Below are 19913 nucleotides of genomic sequence, written 5' to 3'. Positions count from 1 at the left end.
TCCATACTGAAGAATTCTAAATCATTTAAGTAAATATTCCCCATGAGGAGGTGAAACTTAATTCTTAATTCCTGACAAACACCACTTCAGCTAGATAATTCAGCTTAACATCCTCAGTGATACCATGTTGATAATGTGTAACTTTGATATGATGTAATGAGAATGACATTTCCTTTCTGTGGTCTTCCTCCAAAAACGTATAATGAGGCATAATGACTAAATGTAATGTGATACTCTGGATGGGATTTTGGTAAAGAAAAGGGACTTTAGATAAAAACTGAGGAAATCTGAGTAAAGCATGGAGTTTAGTTAATTACGATTTATCAGTATTGGTTTATTAGCTGTGACAAATGTACCATAGTAATGTAAAATGTTAATCATAGAGGAAACTGAAAAGAAGTATCCAGGGATTCTATGTACTATCTTTGCAACATTTCTATAAATTGAAAACTATCCTTAAAAAAGCTTATTAAATGTTAGCACAAGGAGAAATAGTAATATGAATATTCTTATATCTATTTTTTAAATGTACTTAGTATTTAAAACCTTTCCATCAAGAAAAGTGTAATAGAAATTCATGGAAACTAGCCCGTTAACACTCATTTTTTTCAAAATTCAGTTAGAGTATCTTCTCTATTTTGAAGTCTTTCTTAATGCATTGTTTATGTTCCTTTTCTACTCAGTGTTATACTTATCGGTAGTTTACCTGAGTCCCTCGGTTTACTACAAGTTCCCAAGGAACTATGATTGTTTTTATGTTCATAACCAACATCCAGAAAATATAAGTACCTGTAGTTACCAGTGTGTGCTTATTAAATGCATGGAGATTGAGAACATGGAAGAGAAAGAACTAAAGACAAAAGTATGGGAATTCCATATGAAAACAACAGCCGGAAAATGAAACAACCAAGAAAACATAATTAAACAAGGTTAGAGAAGATTAAGAAAAAGAAAATTCAGTATCATGGAAGACAAGAAGGCAAAGTTTCAAAGGAAAAAAACGTAGTGTCAAATGCATCAGAGAGGGTATGGGGCATTTTTAATAAGATTGAGTACTGTTGGTTGAATTATGTCCCCCCAAATGAAGTATTCAAGTCCTAACATCCATACCTGGTTATGTGACTTTATTTGGAAACAGGACCTTTGCAGGTATAATCAAGGTAAGACTAGTTTACACTGGATTAGGATTTCTAATCTAGTGATTGGTGTTCTTATAAAAAAGAAAGGGAGATTTAGACACAGAAACATGGAGACAGCACATGCAGAGGAAGGTCACATGTCAATGGCAGAAATTAAAATGATGCCACTACAAATCAAGTAACTACAAGGACGACAGCAACCACCAGGAGCTAGGAAGAGCACGGAAGGATACTCCTGAGGATCTCTGGAGATAGTGTGGGGCTGCCAACCCGTCCACTGCAGACCTCTGACCTCCAGAACTGTGGGGAAACAAACTTCTGTTGTAAACCACCCAGTTTGTAGTCATTTATAGCAGTATCCCTAGGAGACCAATACATTGAAAAGGACTAAATAAATGATTAGGAAGCTCACTAGGAGTGTTCTAAGATAACCGTTTTAGATAGAAAACATGAACCAAAATTACAAATAGCTGGGATGTGTGTGAGTGGTGAAGAAATTAATTTCATAATCAAACACCATCATTTCAAAATTTTTCAAAATTTAATCAAAATTTCAATTGTTAAAAGTCATCAAAACAGGGGTGCCTGGGTGGCTCAGTTGGTTAAGCATCTGACTTCGGCTCAGATCATGATTTCATGGTTCATGGGTTCCAGCCCCGAATCAGGCTTTGTGCTGACAGCTCAGAGCCTGGAGCCTGCCTGGGAGTCTGTGTCTCCCTCTCTCTCTGCCCCTCCCACATTCATGCTCTGTCTCTCTGTCTCTCTGTCTCTCTTTCTCAAATATAAACAAACAGTAAAAAAAAATTTAAAGTCATCAAAACAAAAATAAATTATGCTTTTTCACTCATTATAATTACCATTATTTAAAATTTTTATATTAAGCAATTTTTGCAAGGTTAGCAAAACCCCTAACAGCATGTTTTTATGTGCTATGGCAGGTGGGGGTGGGAATTAGGATGACATTATTGGACAACAATTTGAAATGGTTTGCAACATAAAAATTCATAGCATCTTGGGGTGCCTGGGTGGCTCAGTCGGTTGGGTGGCCGACTTCGGCTCAGGTCATGATCTCGTGGTCCGTGGGTTCAAGCCCTGCGTCGGGCTCTGTGCTGACAGCTCAGAGCCTGGAGCCTGTTTCGGATTCTGTGTCTCCCTCTCTCTGACCTTCCCCCGTTCATGCTCTGTCTCTCTCTGTCTCAAAGGTGAATAAACGTTAAAAAAAAATTAAAAAAAAAATTCATAGCATCTGTAACTTCACAAATTTAGTCTCATTTTAGAAATGTCCTGTAATTTATTTTAACCATTACTACATAACCGATTTTCACAGTTACGTTCATACTGAAGTAAGAGGTGTCTCTCTCTTTCTCTCTCTCTCTTTCTTTTTTTTCTTTCCCTGCTGTGTCATCTAATTCAGCTTTTCTTTGCAGCCAGCTCTCTGTGAAAGAATCAGGATACCATTTCATTTCATGTTACTAAGGTCAATGTGTAGTTCAATCTTAAAATAACATAAGGACTAGAAGAATACTGCTATTCAGCTCTTCTAGCCCTGAATCTTGTGCTGTGTTTGCCATCAGATAGGTACTGCTAGTGGAGAGATTTTATCAAAAACTAGCAGCAGCCATTTTTTTTTTCATTAAGAATAGAGTTCATAAGAAAAAAAAACAGATTTCCTTTAAATCTGACCATTGTTTTTAGGAACAAAAGAAAGTTATTGGTTACTTAACCTTATCATAAAGCTGTCTTATATAGCCAATTACCCCCACTATTGATGCCTTTTTAAAATTAAATGCTGTAACTGTTTCAAGATATCAGTATCAGAATAGTCATTTTCCCCCTCCTGTACCATGAAACAGATCATTGCAGTAAGCCTGAGTTTGGGCCACTGCTGAGACAAGACGAAAGGTAACAAATGGGACAAGTACAGTTGACCGTTTTATTCAGCAGTTCAATTAGTTTTCATGTCTAAGACCCCAGAGTTGCACCTGTCAGGAAATGACAATTTTCATCTGTGAACAATTAAAAAATAGATTTTTATAGGCAAGGATCTTCATAACCTGGGCATTGGAATGTATTTCTAATCATTTCTTCACAGAGCAAAATAAAAACTGGAATACCATAAGCAGGATCCCAAGGAACTGCAAGTATGTTCCATCTTTTGGTTTATTGAATCTATGCTATTCATAGATTATGCTATTCATAATTCCAGGGAATTCTGGAATAATTGGGCTTCTCCAATTATTTCCAATGTAGGAAATAATTCTCCAATAATTCTCCAATTATTTCCAATGTAGGAAAGCATGTACCTCATTCTTTATGTCACCAATGAGGAAGGATAACAAGAGAATTTGTCAGAAGACAAAGGTGACCATTATACATCTGAGTCAGTAAATGGAGGAAAGTTTGAGCTCAGCTCCAGTGACTGAAACGGACAAACTGCTCCTGGTTTCAATTAACTAGAGAAACAGTAATGGACTCTCCACAAGTTTTCTCCTGTTCTTTGCAACTTAAATTTGTATTTTGTATGAGTAGTGGTGCTCTCCATCAAAGCACTGGTGGTTTGGGGAGGTTACAGATAGAAGAGCCCCAACCTCTACAACTGCAAAATAAAAGTCCCACATAGAGTAAAAGATGACAGAATCTTCCTATGTAAATTCTGCTACTTAATATCTGTGATTATTAAAAATCAATTAGATTGGTTTACCTATCAAATGTTCCTAATCTTTATTACCTAATGTAGCTTCATATTTGCATTTAGCATCACTTTTCTTCTGCTTGAATTTTTCCTTCAACATTTCTTGCAGCATGAATCTGCTAGTGATGAATTCTTGCAGTTTTTGTGTATCTCAAAAGTCTTCCTCTCAGTTTCATTTTTATAGGGTTTTTTTGGTTGTTGTTTTTACTAAATATACCATTCTAGGTTGACTGTGTTTTCTTTTCATGCTGCTCCGCTGTTTTCTCACTTGCATTATTTCCTAGGAACGATCTCTCTTTTTTTCCCATTATCCTCATCCTCTGCATGTAATGTAATGTTTTCTGTTCATCACTGATTTTGAGCCATTTGATTATGATTGCACATTGGTGTAGTTTCCTTCGGGTTACTTTTGCTTGGGGTTTATTGAGCTTGATGGAACTATGAGTTTATCAAGTTAGGAAAATTTTTAGCCATTATGTTTTTGAAAACTTTTTCTGTCCCTCCTCTTCAAGTTTGAACATGAGTTACATTTCACTGATGTTCTTCTGTTTCTTCTTCTTCTTTTTTTTAATTCTCTTTTATTTCTCTGTTTCCTTTTGGATAGTTTCTATTGCTACTTTCTTAAAGGCCACGAATATTTTCTTCTGCAATGTCTAATCAGTCTTTAATCCCACCTAGTTTAATTTTCATTTGCTTATTAGCTTTTTAATATCTTCCATGTTTCCACTTAACTTTTTGAGCATATAGAATATAGTTACAATAATTGATATCATGCCCTGTCTTTTAATTCTAGTATTGATGTCTGTTCTGAGTCAGTTTCAATTAACTAATGTTTCTTTTTAATGTGAGTTATATATATCCTTGATATATTGAATGCCCAGTGATTTTTTCATCAGTTCTTGGGCATTTTGAATTTTACATTTTCGGTTTCTGGGTTTTAAAATTATCCCATTAATATTCTTGAGCTTTGTTCTGGGATGCAGTTAAGTAACTGGTAAGTAGTTTAATCCTTTGGTTCTGATTTTTTAATATTTACTGGGTAAGAGTGGAGCAGTGCTCAGCTTAGAGCTAACTACCTCCAGCTACTGAAATGAAACCCTTCAGTACCCTCTAACTGTTCAGTCTACTGGTGGTAACAAGGAACATACTCAGCCCTGTGTCAGAATCTGGGAGTATTACTCCTAGTTTTTCCAGGTGGAATTTTTTTGGGACAGGGAGTGCTTTAAATAGTTTTCTTACATTCAGGCAGTCATTAATCAGTTCTGGCTGAATATGAATACTTGAAGGAATAATATGAATGTCTCTGGATTTCTCTCTGTGTGCAGCTGCCTCTTCTCCAGTAGCTGTCCTGCGAAATTAGCCACCTTGCTATCTCCAGCTCCAGTCTATCTGGCTCGACATGAGTTCCTCAACACCAGATATTCTCTCAATGAAACAAACTGGAGCCTCACCTTATTATGGGGCTCACCTCTTTTGATTTCAACTCAGAGATCCCTGTTTTTTATGGCCTGATGTCCATTATCTTGAAAGCTATTTTTCACAGATTTTGTCCGTTTTTTTTTTGGTTGTGTTTGGTTGTTCAGATGGTAGGCAAATCCAGTCCCTATGTTCTATCTTGATCAGAAATGGAAATCAAGAACTAGATTTCAAATTCAATTAACTTAAATTTAAATTTAAATTTAAATAGCAATAAGTTGTTCATAACTGCCATTATGGATGTTGGCTCAGAAGCCATAGCTACCAACTGCCCATCCAAATCCAATAACAAAACTGGTTACGTAGTAATTAGTTTCAGTAGACATCAAAAGTTCAAAGCATCGTCCCTTTAAAATATGTCTTTAGGACTACATAAGGGGCCTTAAGATATTGTAGATTTCACAGTATAGACTGACCTTAGTTAGTATCTGTCACTTTTAATACTACAATGTAATCAGGAAAGACCCAGGTTGGTTTTTTTTTTAATATAACTTATTGTCAAGTTAGCTAACATACAGTGTATACAGTGTGCTCTGGCTTCAGGAGTAGATTCCCATGATTCATTGCTTACATACAACATCCAGTAGTCATCCCAACAAGTGCCCTCCTCAATGCCCATCACCCCTTTTCCCCTCTCCCCTGCCCCCTCATCAACCCTCTGTTTGATCTCTCTATTTAAGAGTTTCTTATGATTTGCCTCCCTCTCTGTTTGAAACTCTTTTTTCCCTTTCCCTTCCCTCATGGTCTTCTGTTAAGTTTGTCAAGTTCCACATATGAGTGAAAACATTTGATATCTGTCTTTCTCTGATTGTCTTATTTCACTTAGCATAATATCCTCCAATTCCATCCACATTGTTGCAAATGGCAGGGTTTCATTCTTTTTCATTGCCAAGTAGTATTCCATTGTACATATAAACTACATCTTCTTTATCCATTCATCAGTTGATGGACATTTGGGTTCTTTTCATAATTTTGCTATCATTAATAGTGCTGCTGTAAACATTGGGGAACGTGTGCCCCTATGAATTAGCACTCCTTTGATAAATTCCTAGTAGTACAATTGCTGGGCCATAGGGTAATTCTATTTTTAATTTTTTGAGGGACCTCCACACTATTTTCCAGAGGGGTTACACCAATTTGCATTCCCACCAACAGTGCAAGAGGGTTCCCGTTTCTCTACATCTTTCTTTGGAAAAGTGTCTGTTCGTGTCGTCTGCCCATTTCTTCACTGGATTATTTGTTTTTTGGTGTTGAGTTTGGTAAGTTCTTTATAGATTTGGATACTAACCATTTATCCAATATACCATTTGCAAATATCTTCTCCCATTCCATTGGTTGCCTTTTAGTTTTGTTGATTGTTTCCTTTGCAATGCAGAAGCTTTTTATCTTGATGAGGTCCCAATAATTCATTTTTGTTTTTGTTTCCCTTGCCTTTGGAGACATGTTGAGTAAGAAATTGCTGCAGTTGAGGTCAAAGAGGTTATTGCCTGTTTTCTTCTCTAGGATTTTGATGAGTTTATTTTTGTGTGTGGTGTAAGAAAGTGGTCCAGTTTCATTCTTCTGCATGTTGCTATCCAGTTCTCCCAGCATCATTTGCTGAAGAGATAGGCTTTTTTTCCATTGGATACTTTTTTCTGCTTTGTCAAAGATTAGTTGGCCATACATTTGTTGCCCCAATTCTGGGTTCCCTATTCTATTCCATTGGTTTGTGTGTCCATTTTTGTGCCAATACCATACTGTCTTGATGATTACAGCTTTATAGTAAAGGCTAAAGTCCAGGATTGTGATGCCTCCAGCTCTGGTTTTCTTTTTCAAAATTACTTTGGCTATTCAAAGAAAGACCCAGTTTTTTTGCCTGTTTGTTTTCTGGTTTTTGTTTTATTTGAGAGAGAGAGAGAGAGAGAGAGTGCACAAGTGGAGGAGAGGGGCAGAAGGAGAGAGAGAGAATATTAAGATCTCTTAAGATTCCAAGAGAGAATCTCTGCTCTCAGTATGGAGCCCAACATGGGACTCAAGCCCATGACCTGGGGATCATGACCTGAGCCAAAATCAAGAGTCAGGCGCTCAACCAACTGAGCCACCCAGGTGCCCCAGAAAAGACAGAGTTGTTTTTTTTTTTAATTTTTTAATGTTTACTTACTTTTGAGGGAGAGAGACACAGAGACAGAGACTGAGCAATAGCATGAGCAGGGGAGAGGCAGCGAGAGAGGGAGACACAGAATCCGAAGCAGGTTCCAAGCTCTGAGCTATCAGCACAGAGTCCAACACGGGGCTTGAACTCACAAACCATGAGTTCATGAACTGAGCCGAAATCGGATGTTTAACCAACTGAGCCACCCAGGAGCCCCAAAGCCCCAGGTTTTTTTGTTTTTGTTTTTGTTTTTGTTTGTTTTTTTTTTAATTTATTTGAGTTTAGTTGACACACAGTGCTACATTAGTTTCAGGTATACAGCAGAGTGATTCAGCTTCTTTACATGTTATTCTGTGCTCACCCCAAGTGTAGCTACCATCTGTCACCACACAGTGCTATTCCAATATCATTAAGCATATCCCGTATGCTGGGACTTTGATTCACACAACTTATTCATTGCATAACTGGAAGCCTGTATCTGCCACTCCTCTTCACCGTTATGCTCATCTCTTCATTCCCCTGGCAACCATCAGTTTGTTCTCTGGTTTTTTTTAGGTGGAAAGACACAGGTTTTTGATTGCAACATACAATTTGGTTGGACCTCCCTAAGAAAAAGTCCACAAACTGAGAACAAAAATTAGGTTTAAAAGAAAATATTTATTTAAAATTATAATTAAAAAAAGAAAATTAAAATTAGAAATGAAGTATTACAAGTTATAAAGTTAAATTGACAAAATACCACAGAAATCATAAAAGCCAGAAAGTTAACATAGCATGTATATGAATTGTTTTATACAACCCTATGATACCTTTAATTTTTACATTTTTGACTGAATATTCTTTAGAGGTAATAACTCCACAAGACACAATTTTCTAATATTTTCAATATAAAGTAGACAATTCATTCTTTCCTTTAGCATGTTTGATTTAAATTTGTTACTTATTATTAAAATATTAACAAAGTTCTTTCAGGTTCACAACTCGTGATTTGTAATGTTCTATAATTTTTTAGGATTGCTGTCAAATTTTGGAAAACCTCTGTCAAGTTTCCTTAATATAATGAACAACAAGATTTCAGGGCATTAAAAGAGTTCTTGTGCTATAATTAATATTAAATACTACTTGAATTGAGGTATTGTAAATTAGTTTGCTCTCAGTGTCCTCACTGTAAAGACATGAGTGTCATGGTATCTCTATTAATGTCAATATATCATGAGTGACAGAAGCAAACTTCCATTCTCATTAGGCGTCAATGAGAATTGAATTATCTATTTAAAATTACACATCTGATGATTGTCTCCATGCTTTTAGAAATGTTTCTCCTTCATTACTCATATACTTCTGGTGACAGGCATTATGCCATATACCCATATGTGCTGTGTCTTCTACCCTGCATCTCTGCATTTTGGTGCCAGTCGATTTGGCACGGGGGTGTTAGGAGTATCCCTGGAAGCCATTCTTACACTTCAGTGGACATCAGTGAGCAAATTATATACAGTTGTGATTGTGGAATATACCTCACTGACAGCGAACTAAATGTATTCTTTCCTTGACTTCCTGGTTGAGTCCTTCAAATGCCTGTGATTCTTTAATGTCAACTAACCTGAGTTAGTATGAGGAAGTATGATGAAGGGGCAATCAGAATAGAAACAGATAATAGTTTATTTCTTGCAGTTAAGGTAGCTTCTTAATTTTTACCACAACAACAAAAAAATAACCACAAAAAATCAAATCATTTGGAGGGCACCTGGGTGGCTCAGTTGGTTGAGTCCAACTTCGGCTCAGGTCATGATCTCACAGTTCGTGGGTTCTAGCCCTGCATCAGGCTCTGAGCTGACTGCTTGCTCAGAGCCTGGACCCTGCTTCAGATTTTGTGTTTCCTTCTCTCTCTGACCCTCCCCCGCTCACGCTTTGTCTCACTCTATTTCTCAAAAATAAATAAATGTAAATTTTAAAAAATTAAAAAAAAAAAATCACTTGGTTCCCTCGCATATCTTTGATGGGATGTGTTCAAATTAAAAGGCTTGAAGCTTAACCCCGTTGGCCTCAAAGGAAATCAAGTTCTGACTGTATCCTTCAGTTTTCCCCCTTGTTCTTATCATTGAGCTTCCGTATAATTGTTGCATGATGAATTCCTTCAGTAATCTGCTTCGTTCTAAGTCCTTATCCCTCCATCCATTCTAACGCAACTGCCAAAGCAATGTTTCTTAAATACCGCATATCTTACATTCCTTTTCCTTGATTAGACATTAAAGATTACATATTGCCGGAATAATTTATTATTTTTTGTCTGAAATTCAAAACTTTTTTCAAAGTTCTTCTTACTTCTTCCACAACTTCCTTGTGCAAAAGCATTTCTCCAGTGTTAGCCTTCTCATTAATTCTAGAACACTCTTTTCTCTCCTGTACCTTAGAATCTTTGTTCAGCTGTACTTCTCCCTTAAACTACAATTTAATAACCAAATATTCCTCAGAACTTCCCAAATTAAACTTTTTGGGAAAGTAATTTCTCCTTCCTCTAAACTCCTGTGGTATGTATTGATCACAACAGTCATTTTTTACTAAGCATAGACGTTATTTACTTCTAATTTGAAGTATGAGATTTTACTCTAAGACAAATTTATAAACCTCTTAGTATTATTAGTTACCTATTTGTTGTCTGTGCTTGCTAATGGTAATCAAATACTCTATAACAACTTTACATTACTAAATAATAACATGTTGGCACTTGTGTTCTTCTAAATCTCTTTTAAATAAACATTTGGTTTTTAATGTATTTTAAAGTTTTGGTTTTAAAGTATTGATGAAGAATACAAAGGAAATAACACTCAACTAAAGCCTTATCTATCGGTTTTGGAAATCACAAAGAAGAGAAAAAACAGTGAAAGTAATATTTCTGAAACATATTGTTGAAATTAATTCAAGGGCATTATTTTCACTTGAATAATGGAATAGCATCTTACATTCAGCAATTGCAAGTAAAATAAAAATTATATAGTAAAATCACCCCCCAAAATACTTTAAATTCCTCATAAATATGTGTGTGTACATTAAAAATCTTTATAGTAATATGAATGTATGATTATAAAATACATAGGTAACTGTACCATACACTAGAATACATTTGTAAATATTTTACAATATTTTTAATTATATAAAGGAGTTACTGACAGTTGAATTTAGGTAATCTTAGTAAGCATTTGCTTAGGGTGCAAATCATTTGAGAGACAGATCTGCATAAGTTAAAAGTAAGATTCAGGAAATCATCTCTGGATTTGATATCTGGTTCTCTCAATGTCTTGTGACTTTGATGAAGTTGCTTTAATGTTCTGCAGCTTGGTTCATTCATCTCTACATTGGAGATAGTAATAGTCTCCAATTTAATTGTGTTGTTGTAAGCACAGTGTTGACTAAATGTGCTTAGATTTATGTTTGGTATAGTGTTGGCACTCAATAGTTTTAATCATGATAACATTCGAGACCACTCCCTACAGGTTAAATTAGTATTGCTATTAGACAAGAAATACTGTTAGAAATCTGAATAAGGAAAGATATTTGGATTCATACTCAGACAGGTAAAACTAAAGAAAAATAAAGAGGTAGTTTAAATCTACGCTGTTAATTTTTGTGCCACCAGTTAAGTGAAATTCAACTTCTGAATAATAGCTGAAAATTTACATTTGCTTGATTTTTCACATATGCTATTTTGTTTCTTATTTACTCAAAATAAAAGATAAGTCTGGTTCTGTGTATCAATTTTTTAAAAATATTTATTTTTGAAGGAGAGAAAGACAGAGTATGAGCGGGGGAGGGTCAGAAAAGAGAGAGAGAGAGAGAGAGAGAGAGAGAGAGAGAGAGAGAATCCAAAACAGGCTGCAGGGTCTCAGCTGTCAGCACAGAGCCTGATGCAGGGCTTGACTCACGAGCTGTGAGATCATAACCTGAGCCGAAGTCAGATACCTAACTGACTGAGCCACCCAGGCACTCTGTGTATCAAATTTTCTGAATACACAAACAAAAAGAAAAGAAATAAAACAGAAAATCATACTGGAAGCACACTTAAAAGTAAGGAAAGACATTTCATGGTAAATAATCAATGCAAGAGAAGGATATCACAATACTAAATACGTATGTAAGCATCATCATAGCTTTAAAATATATTTTAAAAGATTGACATAATTAAACAGAAAAATAGACAAATCCACATTCATAATGGAAGATTTAATACGTCCTTCCAATATTTAGAATAAACAGATCAAAACATAGTAAAAAATATAAAAGATTGGAACAATGGAATCATAAATTTGACCTAGATAGAATATTAGCCTAGATAGGTAGAATATTGACCAGATAATGGGCCATAAAGAAAATCTTATCAAGGAGTGCCTGGGTAGCTCAGTCCATTAAGCATCGGACTCAGAATACCTGCTCAGGTCATGACCTCACAGTCATGGGATCAAGCTCTTCATGGGGCTCCACTAAGTGTGGAGTTGGCTTGGGATTCTCTCTCCCCCTCTATGTCTGCTCTTCCCCTACTGGTGCTCTCTCTCTCTCAAAATAAATAAACATTTAAAAAAAAAAGAAAATCACATCAAATTTTTAAATTACTTTTGTAAATTTTTTATTTAAATACCTGTTAGTTAACATGCAGTGTAATATTAGTTTCAAGTGTAGAATATAGTGACTCAAAACTTACATACAACACCCAGTGCTTATCACAAGTGCACTCCTTAATCCCATTCACCTATTCAACCCATCGCCCCCACCTACCTCCTTTCTGGTAACCATCAATTATTTCTTTATAGTTAAGAATCTGTTTCTTGTTTTCCTTTCTTCCTCTTTTTTCCCCCTTTGTTTGCTTGTTTTGTTTCTTAAATTCCAAGTATGAGTGAAATTATATGGTAATTGTCTTTCTCTGGCTGACTTACTTCACTTAGCAATTATACTCTCTAGCTCCATCCATGTTGTTGCAAATGGCAAGATTTCATTCTTTTTTATGGCTAGGAAATATTCCATTCTATATGTATATGCACCACCTCTACTTTATCCATTTATCAGTCAGTGGACATTTGGGCTATTTCCGTAATTTGGCTATTGTTGCTGCTATCAACATTGGGGTGCATGTAGCCTTTTGAATTAGTATTTTTGTACCCATTGGGTAAATACCTAGCAGTTAAATTGATAGATTGTAGAATAATTCTATTTTTAACTTTTTGAGAAAACTCCATACTATTTTCCAGAGTGGCTGGACTGGTTTGCATTCCCAGCAGCAGTACAAGAGGGTTTCCCTTTCTCCACATCCTCACCAACACCTGTTGTTTTCTGTGTTGTTAATTTTATCCATTCTGACAGGTGTGAGGTGATATGTCGTTGTAGTTTTGATTTGTATTTCCCTGATGGTGAGAGATGTTGAGCATCTTTTCATGAGTCTGTTAGCCATCTGGGTGTGTTTCTGGAAAAAAGTCTATTCATGTCTTCTGCCGTTTTTTTTATTTAATTTTTTCATGTTTATTTATTTTTGAGAGAGAGACAAAGTGCAAGCAGGGAAGGGGCAGAGAAAGCAGGAGACAAAGAATCCGAAGCAGGCTCCAAGCTCTGAACTGTCCTCACAGAGCCCTATGCAGGGCTCGAACTCACGAACTGTGAGATCCTGACCTGAGCTGAAGTCAGACTCTTACCTGACTGAGCCACCCAGGTGCCCCTCTTCTGTCCGTTTCTTAACTAGATTATTTATTGTTTGGGTGTTGAGCTTTATAAGTTCTTTCTATATTTTGGATATTTATCTTGTGAAATCTTAAAAGATTAGAATTATTGATACATATTTATACATGTATCAATATTTATACATGATACATATTTATACATGTATCAAATATGGATAAATCTTTAGAAGAAACAAAATTAAACAAAAAATCAATTTAAAAGATAAGTAGAAAATCTCAAGTTACCAGAAATCAACACTTTAGAAGAAATTCTTTTAAAAAATTACAGCAGGACGTCTAGCTTTTGTGGTGTGGAAAGCTTGGTGAACTCACTAAGCTGAGTGAGGACATAGGACAGACTCACATTTCCTGTTGCCTGATTTAGGACAAAAGTCCGAGTGAAGCAGTGTAATAGCAAAGGGATGATATTTTCAGTAAATAGTGCCAGACCAGTTGGATAGCCATATTTTAAAAATGTATCCATTGCTCTTTAGTGTACCATACACAGAAGTCAAATGCTGTCTTAAATGTGAAAGAGAAAACAATGCTTTTAGAGGAAAACATCGTTGTATCCTAGGAGTAGGCAAGGAATTCTTAAATAGGACACAAAATGCACTAATCCAAATAGAAAAAACTTTTGATATTTTATTCTATTTTCATATTAAGAAAATTTCTTTTTTTAAAAAATTAATTTATTTATTTAGAGAGAGAGGAAGTGTGCAAGCAAAACCACATGGCGGCATAGGATGGAAAGGCAGAGAGAAAGGGGGAGAGAGAGCTTCCCAAGCATACTCTACACTGTCAGCACAGAGCCCAACATGGGGCTTGAATCAGGAACTGTGACATCACTACCTGAGCCAAACCAGGAGTTGGATGCTTAACTGACTGAGCCACCAAGGCACCCCAAGAAAATGTATTTTCTTTTTAAGCTCCAAACATTTTCTTTTGTCCATTGCAGTTATGATATCTGGTGACATTAACAAGGACTGTCTCTGCTGTGGCTACAGCCATAGACATGCAAGGCGACTAGTGACCCAGAATTCTTTTCTGCTTACACGTGTCAGTGAATTCAGCCTAAATTTGTGGTTTGAACCCTCTGAAAACGTGTCCAGCTTCCAAAGCTGGCTACCAACTTCCAAAGCAGGCTTGGAGAATACGTGTGAAAAAATTACACCCAAGCATAACTATGAAAACCAAACATCTAACTGTTCAATTTAAAATGAAGAAATTCTGCTCAGTGAAAAACATGTAACACTGAGCAAATAGCCAGCCCATCGACGGAGAAAATATTTATAGTACATATGTCCAAGAATGTACGAAGAGTATAGAAAGAATTCCCTCAATGAGGTAAGTAAAAGACAGATAACTCAGCAGAAAAGACTTGCATAGACAATTCACCCAAGAGGATACCTAAATGACCAGTTGCTACAAGCGAGTTCTCCACTTCACTTGTCATCGGGAAAAGGCATATTAAAGCCACAAAGAAGTACTGCTCTGTGTTCACCAGAACGGCTAAAATCGCACAGATTGGAGACATCAAGGGTGCTGAGGATTTGGAGCAACGCATACACTGCTGATGGCACACCAGTTAGCAGAATCCTTTTGGAAAACTCTCTGATGTTACCTGGTACACGTAAACGTATTCACGCGCCGTGTCCTACCATTTCACTCCTCAGTATGTACTCATCAGGAATGACGACCTGTCTTTACCAAAACCTCATAATAGGCTCATAGCGGCACTACTTCTGTTAGCTGCAAACGAGAATCCACCCAGATGCCCAGTGGCAGGCACACAAATAAAACGAGATATGTTCAAAGAATTGAACATTACACGCCCTAAGAATTAATGATCCGCAATTAAACCCAACAGCGTGGTTGAATGACACACGGTTTTTCACGAAAGGCTCTGAATACTAAAGACTCAGGATCTGATCTCTCAGCTGCTGCAGAGTACCAGACAGGCAAATGGACTCCATGTTCCCAGAGATCCGGAGAGGGGTCACCCTGTGTGTGGTGAGAGGAGGGCGAGAGGGACTGACTGAAGGGACAACCGGGGCTTCCCTGAGACCTAGTGCTGCGCGGTTTCCTGAGCTCGGTGCTGCTGCAGAGGCGTCTTCACCTTCTGGAGATTAAGCAGACCCTTTGCTTCCCTTCTCTTCATGCTTATCGTATTTCAACATAGAGTTTTAACAATCCAGCATTCCAGTTTCTTGAGTTTTGAATTGTTAAACTCATTTGTGTCCAATGAGAGTGATCCTGTTGTTTCACACACGTATGTGACACGTCCTTAAAAGAATAAGTGCATGGTTTGTGGAAAAGCAGGTCCCAAATATCAACCAGCACTGCACTCTTGGCAAAGTTCACTCACGTTGTCTGGGTCTTGTTTGTGAAAGCGTTGCCTAACGTCAAGCTCTGTAAATGATTTCGTTTTTAATGTTTATTTATATTTGAGAGAGAGAGAGAGAGCATGCGCAGGGGAGGACACAGAGAGACAGAGACAGAATCTGAAACAGGCTCCAGCCTCTGAGCTGTCAGCACAAAGCCTGACTCATGGCTCGAACCCACAAGCTGTGAGATGATGACCTAAGCTGAAGTCAGAGGCTTAACCAACTGAGCCACCAGGTGCCCCCGTAAATGATTTTTAAAGGAGCTTTTATTATTTTCTTTTGAGGTTTACACATGATAGACCTGAATGGGTTTGAATAATTAGAGAGTTAATGAAATCCAAAGTTTATCACCGGTTACACATTCTTGCACATTCCAAGAACCTGAGCACATTCCAGCAGAGAACATGCCTGGGTTTATAAAAACAAACCAAAGCAGGTCACAGCATTAACATTCAGGGGGAATACAGTGAAAATCTCATTCCAACACTGGCATTGCTGGGGCTTGTAACCGATTTTTTCTTTTACTTTGCAAAAGTTTCTGATAGGCGGAGCATCTAGTAATCCCTTTCATTCCCAAACTGTGTCTCACTTCCTGCTCTAATCACAACTTTTAGCAGAAGAGCAGCTGACATAGTGTGAGCAGTGTCGGCTATTAAATGTGCCCCTAACCGATCCTCAAAATGAGATTTCCAGCACAGATTGTTTGGCTTATGTGGTGGACTGTTTGTGTTGCAGAAGGTAAGAGTGAAAAAAGAAAGCCTTTTCTATATTATAAAACATTTTCTGTTATGCTTTTCACAGTGGTATTAGGAATTTGGTCTAGATTGTGATTTAATTACTGTTCTGTAGCTTAATGTGTGAGTGGCTTTTGACATTGTTAAGTTTCAAAAAATAGAAGCAGCTTATTTAGATGATGTGATTATTCATCATAATTTTATTTAATGTAAAAATCCAAAACATGTTTTAATATTTTGAAAGCTGTAATATAAGCATTTCCCTTGTAATTATCATAAAACATAATTTTATGCTTGGAATTTTTACCCAAATGCTTTCTGTGAAAGTATTAAGAAGCATATGAACATATATAGAACCAGAACAGAAATTAGACAATAGAAACCTTCAAATCATCTAATGACTAGATTTATCTCAGATATAGATGTTAACTCTTTCTAAAGAAGAATCCCTTTAGCATTTACAACTGTTATTGTCACGGCCTTAAAAGTCTTATAGACAAGCAAGCATTACTTGTACCTTTGGCATGAATATATCATATAAATTTGAAAAAAATGAATATGCAATGTTTGTACATCCAAATATTCTAATGGGTGTTTTCCTGTGGTTGTATTTGAGGTATATTCTAGAACACCAGTCTTAAGAATAGTGAATATGAATGTAGAAGTTTTTATTTTCTGGCATTAGTAAGGCGATTTCTAGACATATAATTACATTTAATTCGAACACTACTTCTCAAGAGATTAAAAAGTTTCTTTGGATGGAATTTGGTTTCTAGTTCATGATAGCAAACTATGTGATACTATTTGATTTACTTTTTTTGAATGACATTTTTAAAACAAATGAGTTACCTATCATTCACAAATTTCCAAAACATTTCACTAAGTCAACAAGTTTTTTTGAATGCTTGCTTCCTGTCAGCCTCTAAGCATTGAAATATACCAACAAATAACACTAAAGCTCTGTCATTGATGGTCTTTCAATCTAGAAAATGAAGGCAGGTATCTCTCTTTAATTATATTCCTCAGTTATTTTTTTAAGGTTTATTCAAATATGCTTAATTTTTTTTTTTTTCTGAGACACGGAGCATTTTTAGTTTCACATCCTGATATGCTATTGCTTGATTTTTAGTTCAGAAACCTTATATCCAGCCACCTTTTAAACTAGCTATACAATCGTATTTACTGCATATGTAAATATTGCAGTGTGTATTCAAATGTAAAATATTATTGTATTGGCAAAGAGTTCCAGAACACTCTTAATGCTACAAACCATTACAAACATCTTTTTCTGTACACAAGTGTTTTTGTCTTTTCTTTAGCAGGAGTATGTTCAGTGTCTCAATATTTACATATTGTTTGCCTAGGCTTTATGTAGACATCATTTGTCATGTAAGGAAGATTTGTTTTCTTTCCAGCTCATGTTTAAAACTCAAGAATTGATGCCAAGTTTAATTAAACTGTTTAAGTGATTACAAAGTAGAATTTGAAATTTTAAAATCGGGTGCTATAAAGCATGTATTAAAAATTAAGTAATAGTGATTTAAGCTCCTTACTTACATAATCAATTCCAGCTGACTCATTTCACCTGTATTTTCTATTTCATCAAAATGTGTTTAAATGTGGCATCCATTTCTGCTGGTGAATTGGGCATTAGCACTCTACATACTATGGTGAGACTGACTCACCATTTCTGGCTACTTCCTAACAGAGGAAGTATAACATTACTATTTAAAGCAATCCTTAGGTTAGCCTCATGATTTTCACAAAAGCACACATGATGCACAAGTGAGTAGGAAAAAAATCACATGAATTTTCAGCAGATATAGAACTGTGATTTATTCCTTCTTTGCCAAAAAGTTCTAAAACTGGTTTGAAATGCCAATTCCATCAGTCTACCATACCTAGCAAATTTCACTCAGCAAGATAGCCTTGCTCATTAAAAATATCTATATATCCTTCAGTAGTTGCCTCTGGCTTTATTTCCCATGTAGAAATAAATATGAAATAGTAAATTGAGATATTGAGAAATACTAAATTGAATACTGAATAGTAAATTGAGGAATTGAGAAACAGTTTGGAACACCAGCACAATCTGCTTTACTCAACCAGACTTAATGTTTTAGCATTTCATAAATTGCCTCTGTCCTGTTCAGAGTGAACATTCCTCAAAAAATCCTCTTCACTCTAAAGAGGAATGATAGCCCATAGGAAGAATTTATTGGCTCAAGTTTCATGGAGACCAGTTAGTACCTTTTCGATGCAATAGGCTCTCTGCTTTGCCATTGCCAGGTGTGTAGAAACATTAGTTGTTTCCTTGTAAAACATCTCAGTTGAACGAATCACCACAGGCTGCTAAGAACTGGTCATATTTACAGGACAAAGTTTAGAATAACAGTCCCTCAATCTTACCACATAGTTTCTGTTTTCTGGGATATATTATGACCAAGCTTTTCAAGTAAACCATTTAGACTTCGGGTCTCAAAAGTGTATAATCTTTGAAAGTAACCCCAGCCCAGAAATTCTTGGCTGAGAAATGTGAAAAAATTAAAACCTACTGAAACATGTCCAAGTACACACTGGCTATTCTTTTTGGAGAGATATAGGTGTTATCTATTTCTGGAGGCTTAAAGGGCAAAAAACGTTCTTTCAGGACTTAAAATATATTACAGATCAAAGCTAGAGAGATTCTCTTCTATCGGAAAGTAAAGCAAAATAATTTTTATATATTGTTTCAAATGCAAGATGGTTTCAAGTTTGAGTTAACTCTAAGTGGGAAGAATAATTGATATTGTAAATCATAAGAATTACTTATAAATTAATTAAAAGTACTATTTTATAAAGTATGTGTGAATGTTATACATAGTTATCTAATCCAGAACTTGAGGTGATGGTTTTTAATCCTAAATTCTATGTTTCAGTTCCAAAGTTATAAATAAGACTTCTTCTTCTCCCTTCACAAAAAACCCAAGTTTTCAGAAATAGTTGTGTGGTGTTTACCTATGTGATGTAATTTAAGGTTGTGCAATAGCCCAACTGCCTTCAATATCCTCTTTTCTTTGAAAATGTTGTAGGGGCACCTAGGTGGCTCAGTCAGTTAAGCATCTGACTCTTGGTTTTGGCTCAGGTCATGTTCTCACAGTTTGTGGGGTTGATCCCCATGTCAGGCTCTGCACTGATAGCTGAAGCCTATTTGGGATTTCTCTCTCTCTCTCTCTCTCTCTCTCTCTCTCTCTCTCTCTCACTCTCTGCCCCTCCAGTACTCACACTCTATCTCTAAAAATAAATTTTGAAACATTAAAAAATATAAATTGTATTTTAAAAAAAGAAAATGTTTTACACATATAAATTCAACAAATCTGAAATTTGTGTAGAATGAAAAATACTCTGAATACTTTAGAACAGTTAAATATAGTATTATTTACTGAATATATGGTGAATTATTATAAGCTGAAAAGTTCTGTATTACAATTTTAGTGAGGAAAGTTAGAAATGGATGATGAGGGTGAAGAACAGGACTAAGAAACTCTGGAAGGGGAGGTGCCCCTGGGAAGTGGAGATCTGATGGGTGAAGCGTGACAGTGAGCACGATGAGAAGGGTCAGAGCAGATGCCCCGGGAGTGTCACGAGAGGGAGCGGTGTGCCATAGCAAGCC

General features: G+C 36.1%; 1 protein-coding gene across 1 annotated transcript in view; it reads left to right on the top strand.

Moving 5' to 3' along the window:
- Nucleotides 1-15903: 15903 nt before the first annotated feature.
- The window catches only part of CFH (complement factor H), a 227870-nt gene continuing 223860 nt past the window's right edge, over nucleotides 15904-19913 (top strand). The window contains exon 1 of the mRNA XM_049635060.1: nucleotides 15904-16265. Within this exon, the coding sequence (XP_049491017.1) occupies nucleotides 16208-16265 (58 nt within the window). The 5' untranslated portion in view covers nucleotides 15904-16207. The remainder of the gene's footprint in view (nucleotides 16266-19913) is intronic.

This window comes from Panthera uncia, chromosome F1 (genome assembly GCF_023721935.1).
Source record: "Panthera uncia isolate 11264 chromosome F1, Puncia_PCG_1.0, whole genome shotgun sequence".
Classification (NCBI taxonomy): domain Eukaryota; kingdom Metazoa; phylum Chordata; class Mammalia; order Carnivora; family Felidae; genus Panthera; species Panthera uncia.
Note: the sequence above shows the minus strand (reverse complement) of the source record. Positions and strands in the feature narration are given on the sequence as shown.